Genomic DNA, 14,983 nt, shown 5'->3' with positions numbered 1-14,983 from the left:
TTTCTTTGGAATTTTATGTTTCCCTTTGGTTGCAAGAATGTCAGCATTTTATATTTTCATAATATAGCTCTATGTGCAGAAAAGTTTTGTTACACATTAAAGGTGGTAAAATGATATTCTGGGTAGAAAAGTCCCCCCATTTAGCCATCAGGAGGAATGAAAAACAATGAATGAAAACAACAAAACTCAGAGAACAAGCTTCACCAATGATTGTACAATTGGGCTTCCAGGCCTCATCCACTTTTTCCCTCAGGGAGTCATTCAATCGCTTTGGCCCACAGGCATAAGCAGAACTGGATTTTTGTGTTAGGTATATGTTTATCACAAGAATACCATTGATCTTTTTAAATTAAGAAGTATCATAGTAGAGATATATTTTTAAAAACCAGTCATTATTGGCAACTTTAATAATGGCCTGTACACAAAATCACATCTCTAAATTCTTTTGAACTTGTTTTCCTGATTGAGAAAATTACAGGTCAAATTAATCCAAATGATAGACTTTCTGTAAGCAAATGAATTTATTTTTTATTTATTTCTGTATTTTTAAAACATTTTTGTCATAGGGTATATGATCACTGGAGAGAGACAGAGAGAGGGAAAGTGAGAAATCGTACCCCACAGTCCTTTCTCCTCCATTTTTCTCCTAGGATTTTGGGCATGTAACACATAGGCCCAGATGTTTTTTAAGCAGCCAGGTCTAAGACTCGAATTGCATAGTTGGGCATGTGGGATCTTTTTTTCAATTTCAATTTCAATTTATTTATTTACATTCATTCACTGTACATCATTACAGCATACAAAACGAGATTTTCCTCCCAGAATACACTGTATATTGGCTCAATCAAGCACATCAACATACGTGTTTTCATCAACGAATTAATTTTCCATTTCTTGTTTCCTGTATATTTTGCTTTTTCTCCCATCCTTGATTCCCTCTCTCACACCCTCTGCCATCTCCCACCCTCCTCCCACACTGTCTCTGGTATGCATGGTTGCCTTCTATACCTTTTCCCACACACACATTTTATTGATTCACTAAAGACCTGAATTAATCTAAATATTTTCAATAGCAAACGCAACTGATATATTCATATCCACGTACACAAGTCTGACTCTGGGCATAAACCTCAGTGAGTAGAATGAGCATACTATAAAGTAGCTCCTAGCTGGGGCTATATATACCTTACTGTCGTCATTAAATAGGCTCTTAACCACCACGCCACCTGCTGGCCTGGCAAACACTTTTTAAACCATTCCTCTTCCTACCACAGCTCTTAGACCGAATTTGTTACGTTCAGATCTCTGCTTTTTCCTTTTCTCCTCACAATTACCCTCACGGCTTCAGCTACTGCTCTCGTAAACACGAGTCTCAGTTCCTCATCCCTGACATTTAACGGGATCCCAGGTAGGGAATATTTTTACTTCTTTCTTAAATGCCTCCTAAAGCACATTTTGTTTTCATTTTGTAACAGCTTCATAGAGATGTAATTCATATGCCTGACAACTGACTCACTTACGATATATAATTCAATGGACTTTAGTATGTTCAGAGTTGTAACAATTATCACCATAATTTTAGGCCAATTCTGTCATTCCCCAAAAGAAACCTTGTACTCTTTAGTTGTAACACCTGGTTCCTCCACTTTCCCCTCCTGTGACCATAACCACAAATAATTTGTTCTTTTTTTTTTTTGGAGAGGTTTTTGCTATAGGGCACGTGCACTCACCAGACAGACAGAGACAGAGAGATAGAAAGCGAGAAATCACCCCCCAGGGGAATGGCCACGCCGCAATCCCTTCTCCTCCATTCTCCTCTCAGGATCTTGGGCACGCACGCACATGTGCCCAGCGTGAGTTTAAGCCACCGGGTCCGGGTCTCGAACTGCGGTCGACTATGTGGGAGTCCAGCGACATAGCCATTATGCTAACTGCTGGTCCCATTTGTTCTTTTTTTAAGAGAGATTTTTGCTATAAGGCATGTGTGCTCAGCAAAGAGAAAGAGAAAGAGACATAAAGTGAGAAACCACCTCCTGGGGTGTGGCCACACCGCACTCCTTTCTTCTCTGTTCTGTCAGGATTTTGGATACACATGCATATATGCCCAGAGTGCGATTCAAGCTGCCAGGTCCCAGACTCAAAACACGACTGACTACGTGGGAGTCCAGCGACATAACCATTACGCCATCTGCTGGTCTCAATAATTACTTGTTCTATGCTCCCTCAAAACATCTTTCCCAAAGCTCATATATTTTCCCCATTCCTTATTTTCTAAGTTACAGGCTATTTCGATTTTTGCCTTAATTTTCTAGTTCTTAGTCACAAAATCTGTATATTTAGGCTTCATTTCTCATGCCATAATTCTAATAAAAATCTTTATGACCTGATCTCTAAACCTCTAGCAACGAAAACAACGACTGTACCTTCTGTCCCCAATTTTTCTCTGCACATTCTCTGATATGATAAATATTGCTAAACAAAACTCTCACTGAGTGATTCTTCGCACAGACACCTTGGTTACACAGCTCCTAATTTTCCCCTTTATTTAGAATGTGAAATCTGCGTTTTTTTCTTTTTAAGATTTTTGCCATAGAGTGCATGTGCTTGTCAGAAAAAAAGAGAGACAGTGAGTGGGAAAGTAAGAAATCACCCCTCCCTCCAGTGTAATAACCATGCTGCAATCCCTTCGCCTCCATTTTCCTCTTAGGATTTTAGACACAAAATTATTCACATCCGGCATGATTTTCAAGCTGCCAGGTCTGGGACTTGAACTGTGGTCAACCATTTGAGAGTCCAGTGTCATAACTACTATGAAATATACGCATTTTAACCAAATGTCCAAAGGCCCCTCTTTATGCCTCTAAACCATCTTTCTAATTTAATATTCCTATCCCCTGCCTGGTGGTTCACTCACTGCCTTCACAGTTCCCCTCTCAGTCCTTCCTGTTCCTGCTGCTCTGCTTTCATTCCGGGGTTCCTGGCATGGCCTGCACCTTCAGTGTCCCAACTTTTGTCTACCCAGCTAAGGTCTATCTTTCATCAGATCACAGTTTCAGAAAGAGACTCTCCCAGGATACACTGATCTCCTGTCTGTGTGACCATGTTCAGCAACATCTCTTAGCAAAGGGAATTATCAGACATGTTCTTTTATTTAGTAACATGTTTTGTTTAAATGTATTATCTTCCTCAATATACTATAAAACCACTTGAAATATTGCTTTTTTTTCTTTATATCTCCTACAGAGATAAGCATAATGTTACTTATGTAAAAAGCCCTTGAAAAATGTGTTTAGTAAGCATGTGAATTAAAAATTAAAGAAATAAACTACTGGAAAACTTTGAGAAAATATCAGATTTGTGTGTGTGTGTGTGTGTGTGTGTGTGTGTGTGAAAAGTAGTTAAGTTGAAAGCAAGAGAGTGGAAGAGAAAAAGTATTTTAAATGTGTTATACTGAGATTTTTATGGACCTATCTTTTATCTTAAGATAAATGCACATAGCTCAATTTCATGAACACTTGAAATAAATATAACCTGAATGGAACAACAGGTAAACTATTTCTTTGAAACTAAACTCACAATATCTAATACATTTGGATTTTAAGAAACATCTGTTTAAGATGATATTTTTCCCAGTTTGGGGGGAAGGGTGGGTCAAGGGGGAACAAAGTGACTAGTTTTTAATGTTCGTTTTTTCCCTACTGGATAGTCCACATTTTAGCCCCCAGTTAGGATAATGACTTCTGCAGGTGGCAAAACATCAGTAGCTCAAAGTATTTACCAAAGAAGTAGCCTGAGCATAACTAATTTTATTTCAAAATCAAACACAGCTGAACTCAACTCAAAAATAAAAGTACTGGTCTCAAGATACAAAAGCCAACACAACAGGCTTTGTAGTGTGCATCTACTGCACTGGCCTGTATTTTCTTTTCTTTTTTTTTTAAGTTTTTTTTTAATTTATTTATTATTATTTTTTAAAGTTTCTATAGCTCATATGAGCTCAGAGAGAGTGAGAAAGAGTAAGCTGCCAGGTCTGGGACTCAAACCACGGTCGGCCATGTGGGAGCCCAGCATCCTAACTATCACACCACCTGCTTGCTTTTGGCCTATATTTTCTAATGATAATAAGAAAGTCATTTTGCAAACAGGTATGAAAAATAAATATTATAAACAAGTTTCCTTTATTTATTTATTTGGAGAGGTTTTTGCTACAGGGTGCGTGAGCTCACCAGAAAGACAGAGAGACAGAAAGCAAGAAATCACTCCCCAGGGAGGAGGGCCATGCCGTAATCCCTTCTGCTCCATTCTCCTCTCAGGATCTTGGGCATGCATGCACACGCAACCAGAGTGAGTTTAAGCCACCGGGTCCAGGACTTGAACTGCGGTCGACTACATGGGAGTCCAGTGACATAGTCATTATGCTAACTGCTGGTCCCAACAAGTTCCCTTTAATAGTCACATTATTCAAATGTGTTTAAATTTCAAGATGAAGAAGGTAAACTTCATATTGTTGTATGATTCCTTAAGGAACTACATATAAGCCTTTGTAAATTTGGAAAAGATTTTTAGGCATTATTATTTCATGAAGTTCCATGGCAATTTAAAGATTCCATTCACAATTTCAAGGAATACGATTCTTGTACTAAACTTAAAGGAACTTGTAATTTATAAAAAAAAAAAATGATTCTCATCAAAAAGCCATTAGCAATTTACTGAAAAATAAGACTTTTTTACATTTTATGTATTATACTGAAGATTTTGTTACCCTGCTTTTCATAAATGCTTGAAGAAAAAAAAATACATTGAACATCTGTATCTAATGAAAAATATATTAGGTGTCAGCTTTCAATTCTGTATATTTTATAGCTCGGAAAGGTGGGATTTTTTTGTTGTTTTTGGCTAAAACACACTGTTACATACTTTATAGCTCAAATGTACTACCTCAAATGAAGAAAAAAATGCAACAAGTTTTTTAAGAAGAAAAATCCTTTATATATAATATATTTTCCATTCAATGATTAAGAATAATTTAATTTGTCTTTTTTTTTTAACTAATTTTTTTTGTTTGTTTTTGGAGAGGTTTTTGCTATAGGGTGCATGCGCTCACCAGAAAGACAGAGAGAGAGAGACAGAAAGTGAGAAATCACGCCCCAGGGGGAGATGGCCATGCCGCAATCCTTTCTCCTCCCTTTTCTCTGGATCTTGGACACACATGCACATGCATCTGGCGTGAGTCTAAGCCCCCGGGTCTGGGACTTGAACCACTGTCTACTACATGAGAGTCCAGCAACATAGCCACTACGCCAACTGCTGGTCCCAAGGATCATTTAATTTGAATATACTACATAATTATTAGAAATCAGTTATAATCCTTAAATAGGATTGCAGATTATCTCATTATTGTATTAGTATTGCCCAAAGCATTTTAAGAAACCAGAAAATAAAACGTATTAAATTTAACTATGACAAATATATAATAACAAGCTGTGGAAAACTAATGATAATTTCTCAAGTAAAATTCATGCAAAGCCAAATATTTTTGTTAAACAGTATCAGACTTCTTCATCAAAGTTGTGTAGCTGTTGGATGTGTCAGACTATAAACGCCAGAAGCAGTGAGTCTCCAGCACCAGAGATACATTCCTCCCTGCATACCCCCGGCGGCATCCTTTCCAAGTGGTTGGTTATGATTAAGGAAAGAAACAGCAATGGATGGATCTAATTCTATTGTCTTGGAGTGCTGGCCCATGCTGAGTTGCAAGGTTAGTGGTTTCAAAATTAATCTAAAATATCCTAGTCTAGAAGTCATGTGTTCACTTCCTGGGTTTGTAAGTGTGAATTTTGGTCATCAGGCCATCAATTAGGATACGACTGACAATTGAACCATAGACAAAGGTCAGCAGGTTTAAAGAAATACTGTGCTTAGTCACTTTTCCTTAAAATATCAGAGCTCAGTGACAGCAAATAAACACCTGCCTGGGATATTTTATGAGGTAACTAAAATCAACGTGCATGCTTCCACATATCAGCGTATTCCTCTCAGAAACACGTGTGCCATAATTTCTATAGAGATCAAGAATCAGCCTATAAAGTGTTTTACATTGAAGTCATGTGGGGAAAAAAAGGGACTCATCTTTTATGTTGTTGAGAAAGAAGATTTTCTCCCAATAAGTTAGCTGCTGAATTTTTAAAGATAAGGTAATGTCTAATAATCTTATTTAGCATTTGAGTACTATATGTCACTGTGGCCAACACTCTCCATGTGTTAAATCTTCTCATAAAATTGTGACATGAGTACTACTACTAAGATATCCATTTGATGGATAAGGAAATTGAGGTGATAGATTAACTTGCCTAAAATTACACGGTTAGGTTAGCCCCTAGAAGAATGTGGCTCTTTAACCCAAGCTGTTTAGGTTCAGCGTTTATGCCTTTAACCACTTGAGTGTTTAGATATGTGTTGAATACAAGAATGGCTATTTTCTACAACAATCCATTCTCCTTAATGGAGCTGTCTTTTTCTCTGTAGAGATATCACAGAAAGCACTTCAGAGAGAGAACAGCTTGGAGTTGAAGATGGTGATCTGGTGACTGAGACTCTCGTTCAAGCATGTTCTCATATTTGGCTTAATTCATTGAAGGAAGCTGGTCTAATTGCAATCTCTTAGTATAATCCAAGAACTATCAAATTCTACTCCCATCCACACTGTACCTCTCAATCCCAATATAGTTCTGTAACTGAGAACTCCAAGTAATGTTTTCTCTATCTTAATCCAAGTTACTCAATATTTTGAAACTGAAATGTAAAGATTGTGAAATTAGATATAACTTATTATATCCCCAAACTCGAGACCAGCATGTATTCCACACTGATTCACAAGTATCTATTCTGCCTTTGTGAAAAAAAAAAAAAAATAGACAAAACTGGTTTTGTTGAAAAGGTCAGGTAAAAAATTAGGTACCAACCTCTCCGAAAGGTGTCAATTTGTAAATATGGCCTTGATTTTAAAGTTTTGGACTAGCAGAAGATACTACCTTTCCTAAAGAATTTTTACAGGTTATAGCAAGAATATGAGAACTCTGTAGGATAAGTATCTGGTAAAAGGACTTTAAAAAGAAAAAAAGAGAGAGAGAGAGAGAGAGAGCTGTTACTAACTCATCAGACAGCAGTTGTTTTTCACAACAGCAACTCCAGTAAATAGATACTTACATTTTTAATGTTGATAGTATGCTATATTTTAGAAATAACAACAAACTGACCACTATATATTGGCCATTTCAAGAAGAAAACAATGGACTTTTGTATGTGTGCTCATGTAGAAAGGTCAAATAAAGGAAAAGCCTCCATAAAATCGATTGTTATAATGCATCTTTTTACTTTTAAAGAGATTTTTGCTATAGTTCATGCACTCACTGGAGACACATAGACAGACAGACAGACAAAGTGAGAAATCACCCTCCAAGGCAGAATGGCCACACCACAATCTCTTCTTCTCCATTCTCCTCCTGGGATTTTAGGCAACACATACATGCACCTGGTGTGAGTTCAAGCTGCTGAGTCCAGGACTCAAATCACAGTTGGCCACATGGAAGTCCAGCACCATAACCACTATGCCACCTACTGGCACCCAGCATCTTCTAAATATAAGAAAAATCATTTCAGCATAACTTGATTTTAACCTAATTATGATGTATTCAAAGTCCCTGAATATATCCAAACACATTTGCCTGTATCCTAAATATCTGCAATCACTAAGAGTAATTTCAATTTCCTTGATACTTATTATTACCTTCTCTCAAACATAAGCCTCCACGTGACTCACACAGTGCTATTAAACAAATAATAGTGGAAGGTAAAGGTGAACCATCATTTTCAAATATTAAAAAATATAAGTGGGAGCCAGCAGATGGTGTAGTGGTTAAGGCACTGGACTCCCACGTGGCCAACCATGGTTTGAGTCTTGGACCCAGTGACTTGAAACTCACACCAGGTGTGTGTGTGTGTGTGACTGCTCAAAATCCTAAGAGGAGAATGGAGGAGAAGGGATTATGGTGTGGACATCAACCCTGGTGGGGGTGATTTCTTGCTTTCTTTCTCTCTGTCTCTCCAGTGAGCACATGTGTTCTATAGCAAAAAATCTCTAGTATAAACATAAATATGTACATATATGTTGGCGGAAACAATTTGAGAACACTGCTATTAGTGCCTTAATTTCAAAGTCAAGCCAACAGCAATATTAAACAATCCATCAACAATCATAAAATTAGTAGAATGTGCCTAATCCACCTAAATGATAGGGGTTGGCTATAATTTGAGACTGTTAATTTAATAACATGAGGTCTGCTCAAAGTGATGATTACGTTTTCCTCCAGATGTAATTATAGAAGCATTTGATGTTCCAATATGTCCTAAGGTCACAGCTAAACAACAAATGAGCCATAGCTGGTTCATGAGCAAAATAACAAAGCAGAAGACCTAAAATAAAGACGAAATGTGAGTATTTATCTGTGACAGAGGACAATGTCCAAAGCAACTATTTACTGGGAGAAGAAAATAAAAAATAGGATCTTCTTGACTCTGTTTGTCTTTTCTGAATTGAATGTTCATCATAAAACCATTCCATGGTGACATCACTTATAAGAAAACATACTAGGGTGGACCAGCAGGTAGAGGTGGTTAAGGTGCTGAACTCCCAAATTGCTGACTTCGGTGTGAGTCCGGGACTTGGCAGCTTGTTTTCTCATTTTCTGTCTCTTTCTCTGTTTCTCTGTTGCTTGTGTATGTCCCATAGCAAATTACAAAATAATAATAATGATAAATAAAATTAGGTAAATAATTCTAAATTTAAAAAAGAAAGAAAAAAAACATACTAGGACTATAAAGACTATTTTCTGTCAAATCAGCAGGTATACCCAATGTTCACATACTATAACCATTTGTTCACCTTAACTAGTTAGCTGTTCATGATATCTGGGATTTTATATTCTAATGTATAATTTTCAGCTAGCCCTAAAGTGTGCTAGCACTGCTTTAATTCTCTGCCTAGGGACTAAAGTAGTATTTTATTAGTGTTACTGAATAAGTATATAGCACTTAAAAAATTACATTATAATACATCAATATGTGGCATGAGTGCAAATATGATTCTATAATCCAATAAATGCTTTTGTCTGTTAAATAATTTTTATCCATCAAAATATCTGAAGATGAAACAAGAGTACTTTTTTAAGAAACTTTGCCACAGAGCATGAGTACTCATCAGAGAGAGAGAGAGCAAGAAAGCACCATCCATAAGGCATGGTCACACCATGATTCCCCTCCTCCACTCTCCCTTCTTTTGGGAATCTTGTCAGTTTTTTAACTGAAATTTTATGTGTAGGATCAGAAATTTTTGAATTTAGAATATCATTAAGATTGCATTCAAGGGAACCAGCAGTTAGCATAATGGCTATGTCGCTGGACTCCCACGTAGTCGACCGCGGTTCATGTCCCGGACCCGGTGGCTTAAAACTCACGCCGGGCGCGTGTGCGTGCGTGCCCAAGATCCCGAGAGGAGAATGGAGGAGAAGGGATTGCGGCGTGACCATCCCCCCTGGGGGGTGATTTCTTGCTTTCTGTCTCTCTGTCTCTCTCTGTCTGTCTGGCGAGCGCACGCGCCCTACAGTGAAAATCTCTCAAAAAAAAAAAAAGATTGCATTCAAAAAACATAAAGGAAAAAGCTCCACTTTTAGACAAGCATATAGAAAAGAAGCAGAAAATCTTTCCACAAGTAGAGTCCCATATCACAATAGAAAAACCTAATTAAGAGCTTTAATTTAGTATGTACAGTTTTTAAAGGTTTTTGCCAAAAGGTGCATATACTCACTGGAGAAAGAGACAGTAAGAGGGAAAGTAAGAAATTACTCCTGGGCGGGAAGGCCAGGCTGCAATTCCTCCTCTGCCATTCTCCTGGGATTTGGGGCATGCATGCACACACAATCTGTGTGACTCTTCAAGCCACCAAGTCTGGGACTTGAACTGAGATCAACCACATGAGAGTCCAGCATCTTGACCACTCTGCTACCTGCTGCCCCCAGTATGAATATTTTTACTTCACTAAGAATTCAGATACTTTATATGAACACAGGATCAGTTTTACAATTATTTTCAAGACTTCCCTAACCTTTAACTAGGTAAACTCTTAAAACTTAAAAGAAAACTGCAAAATAAAAATCTGCAAATATTTCTGAGGTGACCAAAGAATCAATAATAAGTCATTTAAATTTTACTTTAACGGCTCTGTTTCCATAGTACATAACTACTAAACAAATTTAGTACCTATGAAGGGCCTTCAATAAGTTCATGGCATATGAGTGTTAAAAAAAGCTATGCATGGGACCAGCAGGTGGTGTGGTGGTAAAAGGTGCTGGACTCCCACATGGCTGACCACAGTTTGAGTCCCGGACTTGGTGACTTGCTTTCTCACTCCCTCTCTGTCTTTGTCTCTCACTGGTCAAATTGAAAATAATAATAATGATGATGATAAAAAATAAATTAATGTAATAATTCCTTAAAAAAAAAACTATGCATGGATTTCAAAATCCCTTGCACTCAAATAAACTCATTCCATTTTCCATGAAGTTTTTAAAGTCCTTTCATAAAAATATAACTCCTAACATAGCTATACATTTATTCCTTCCTTCTTTATAACCATTTAGCACCTATCTTATTTTCCTACTTCCAAATGTTTTATTTGTTTGTTTATCTTTTATAGGTATAGTAAAGAAGGGAGTTTATTAAGAGAAGGAAGAAAAAACAGAGCTCCCAAAAAGAGAGGTATTCCAAGTTTTTAGTGTCCTTGCCAAGTTTCCATGAGGGCATTCCCTTAAAGTTTATTATCTATCTATCAATACTTACAACTATCTACTCAAGACAATTCAAAGGTGATATACTTTACTGTATTTTGACATTCTTTTAAAATTCTTCTTCTGAATAAATTTCACAAGCGATCACTTACATTTGCATTACAGCTGCTAACATTAAAAAAAGTCTTATTCTTCAAAAGAAAGGTTATTCATTTATGTACATCTTTTTATTTGTACATATTGATGACCTCAGCTGCCCCAAACTAGGTCTCAAGAGGTGGATTTCTTGGAAACTTAGACTTTGGGAGCTGGAAAGGACATTAGAAATCACCTACTCCAACCCCTTCATTTTATGGATGAGGATACTGAGCCCAGAAAAGATAGCTGAGTGACTCTGGGCACGTTTCCTACCATGCGGCAGAGCCAGAACCAGAAGCCAGGTCTCCTGACACCCTCTTAGGAGCCAGGTCTCCTGACTCTTAATCCAGGGATCTTTCCATTACACACACTAACTCTATTCTCTGAGCTGTCTTGGGCTGTGCACGCTGATCAAGCTGCCGTGTAAATGATCACATTCACAAAATAAAATGCCTTTTCTGACAAGTCATGGGGCATTGGAGCATGCCCATATCATCAGGCTATCCTCTAATTCACCACATGCTTCCTGTGACTAGAGCTTCTCAATGGGCCCTCATTGATCACAGCGTAAATTATAAGCTCCTTAATATGGTCTTCAAAGAAATGTATGACCCAGCCTGAACACGTTTCATGAAATTCTCTGTGTCTTATAGTGCTGTGGACACTAGCCTTTGCTCAGTTCTTCCGGTGAAACTTCCTACCTCAGCACGCAGCCTTCCCTTCCACAGAGACTCATCCCTGCTTTGTCTGGCCAATGATTATTGGATTCTCAGATTAAATATAAATCCCCTTAAAGTAAATTTCCCAACCCCTCTGACTGTCTACTCTTTTAAAAATTTCTTTCTTTTCTGATGAGTAAATGAGAGCGATAGACAGACAACAGTACCCTGACGGAATTTTCACACTATAATCCCCCGTACCTCAGGCAGTCCTGAATCACAGACATACACATGTCCAGTGTGCACACAGACGTCTCCAGAACCTTTCCTTGTGTCATGTTTTATTGCTGCATTTCAATCAGCCCCCATATGCCTTGTGGTCATTGTTTTTTTGGTTTTTTTTTTTTTCTTTTTGAGACTGAGTTTCACTTTGTTGCCCAGGCTGGCCTCAAACTCACAATACTCCTGCCTTAGCTTTACGAGTAGCTGGGATTTACAGGCATGCGCCTGGCACCTACTGACTACTCTACCTTTCAGGACACAGCATACTATGTCTGAAACACTGTAATCACAATCGTTATTTTTATTGATTACTATACCTTAGCTCTTGTTCTGAAAGTGACCCTCTCATTCATACATCCAACTACCCTGCGAAGTTCATTATTAGTATTGTATTTTACAGATTATAAAACTAAGGCACAGTGCAATCAGACACTTGTGCCATCTCACATAATAAGTGATCAAACTGAGATTTAAATTGAAACATTCTTATTCTAGATTCCAGTTTTTCAGAAACCAATACCTTATACTACTTCATAATATCAATGAAATGAATAAATGTATGCATAAAATTGCATTAATGGTTCACCAAACTATACAAATGGAATAATAACTTATCTAGTATGGACTACATGCCAGGCACTGTTTTGAGTCCTATACATATTTCCATCATTTATTCCCATAACACCCCTACAAAGTAGACACTGCTATTATTGCCACTGTGTGAACAAGGAAAACAAGGCACACAGAGGTTGAAGAGCTTGCCCAAGACCACATTGCTAGCAATTGCAGAGCTGGGATTCATGCACAAGCAGCCTGTTTTCAGAGCCAGGGTTCTCAACTTCTATTCTATGAGCCATGCCTGTGACAGCCCCTATCTGAAAACAGGAAGCTCAAAGTTAATAATAAACTATTGTCATAATGATCATTAGTGAACTCTGAAAAGACAGAAGAAAGATAAGAATCTGTTTATGCTAAAATAACTCCATCTGCTTCATGGAGCTAAAAACTCTTGGCCTCATGCCAGGTCCACCTAAAACAAATCCGTTCACATTTGTAGGGTATCCCTGAATGAGAAGATCCTGTGGATGATGCTTGTCTGTCTCTCACTCCTGTTCCTTTTCTCTCCCTCTCTTTTTTTCTCTCTCCCTCCCTCTCGTGAAAGAAACAAAGCAGCTTTTTTTTTTAGAAAAGCTCTTTCTTTGCATGGTTGAATTACTAAAAGGTGATGTCCCCTTCCTTCTTATGAATCCAGTTCCATAGTAGGACGAAGGATCTTGCTGGGAGTGTCTTCTGCATTTCTGACCTCATTACCTTTTGGTTGATCACCCTTGTGAAGGGTACAACTTACATACCCATATTTGGTAGCCCTGGTTAGACTACAAAGCAAAGAGTTGCCAAAATAAATGTACAACAGTCAAGAAAAAAGAAAACTTCTAACCTGGGGATAAAACTGAAAAATAAATAAATGCTCAAGTGGTGCAAAAATCCAGTCACGGTGAGCAAAGAAAACCTTGCCCAGACCTTGCAAAACCTTGCTAAAATTGCAAACCAATAGTCCAGTTTCATCAACTGGACCATAAGGATAACAACATTTAGCTTGAAGAGTTTGTTATAAAAAAAATAATAAAACAGTGCTAGTAAAATCTCTTCTGCCAACGATAAAGCACCATACAACAAACAATTCTCTGTGTACTCACTAGTCAAGTCTTCTATCTGACAAATTAAAGATCCTTTCCTTGGGTCTTAAATCATTTTTATTCTCTATGAACAATTCTTAGTGGAAGCAATGTTGCTATATATGAAGATCCTTTAAATGTACGAACCCATTTTGCACATGGTTGAAATTTTTTCCGGTGCGTATGTCAGCATAATACAAACAGAAGAACAGGCAGTGTTAGCATGAGGTAGCATGTTTCTCAAGAACAATAGTTTTAGACTGGTCCATCACAGAAGTGAATAGAAAAATGTTTTTAGTTCAAGGTTGGATGACTCTAGTCAGCTCATTTAGACAAAGGAGAGATGTTTTCGTTCGTGAGTTTGAGGATTCAGCAGTTTTAGAAGGTATGCTCTAAAAGGAGGGCAAAGCAATTGAGCTTTAGAAGCCAGATTTCAGAGCTTAAGGTTATCAGCTTGCACACAATATCAAAAAGAACAGGTGAAATCGTTCGGTGGCATCAAAGCATTCAAAAATAAATCAGAGCAGCAGATGGGTGAAATAAGCCATTTGACCACAGAGCTCGACATTTCAAAGCATGATACTGGAATGACCAAGCACAGTGCATGTGAGAAACATGGGGGAACTTATTTAAATGTTCCACATGCTTCAGGTTTCCCAGATGCAAAATCCAAATAATGAAAGTCTTTCTTTCCAAGGTGCTATCACGTGCTTAGGTGAAGGACACTACAGGAGGAATAGAAACAAAAGCTGTTATCTTTACTCACAAAAAGATATCTTATAACCTTACCTAATAGATTGGTTAACCACAAGGCCAGATCTTCTTTCATCGGTAGCAAATTAGCTTCATGTCTGCTGGCCAGCCATTGGCTATACTGATGCATATCAGAGAGGCCAGGTCCACTGCGTACCTTGGGGCTCAGAGCAGTGCACATTATTTATCCACTCGTAACACCTGTTTCAGAAACAAAAGAGCAATTGCTTTTTATACAGACTTCTCCTGTTAAAATCTGGCTTCTATGACACAGTAAAGAATAATATCCAGGGGCTTTATGGCGACAGGTCATGTCATTAATTATTAAACCCCACGAAGACTATTTGCTTTATCTGCACTGATCCTCTTACTTTTGGCCAACCACTTGGTAAGAAATAGCAGCAGCCAAAGGTCAAAAAGAAGACCAAACAACAAGCTCCAGGCTTGTAACACAACATATTCGGAAAGAGCTTCTAAAGCAAGAAATTCTACTCATTCGAACACAATGCGAAGTAATTGAAGTCAAATTTTTGTACCCAATTTGTTTGGGTTAATTTTTGAAAATAGATTTCTATAGAATTCTAGGACTGGATGCCAGCAATGACAGTATTTGGATAATTTATGGTAAACACAT

General features: G+C 37.7%; 1 protein-coding gene across 1 annotated transcript in view; it reads right to left on the bottom strand.

Moving 5' to 3' along the window:
* Positions 1-14,642, bottom strand: part of GAS2 (growth arrest specific 2) — a 136,266-nt gene extending 121,624 nt beyond the window's left edge. The window contains exon 1 of the mRNA XM_006146905.3: positions 14,386-14,642. Coding sequence (XP_006146967.1) covers positions 14,386-14,530 — 145 coding nt within the window. The 5' untranslated portion in view covers positions 14,531-14,642. The remainder of the gene's footprint in view (positions 1-14,385) is intronic.
* Positions 14,643-14,983: the final 341 nt, after the last annotated feature.

This window comes from Tupaia chinensis, unplaced genomic scaffold (genome assembly GCF_000334495.1).
Source record: "Tupaia chinensis unplaced genomic scaffold, TupChi_1.0 Scaffold000196_1, whole genome shotgun sequence".
Classification (NCBI taxonomy): Eukaryota; Metazoa; Chordata; class Mammalia; order Scandentia; family Tupaiidae; genus Tupaia; species Tupaia belangeri.
This window is presented reverse-complemented; position numbering and strand designations above follow the sequence as displayed.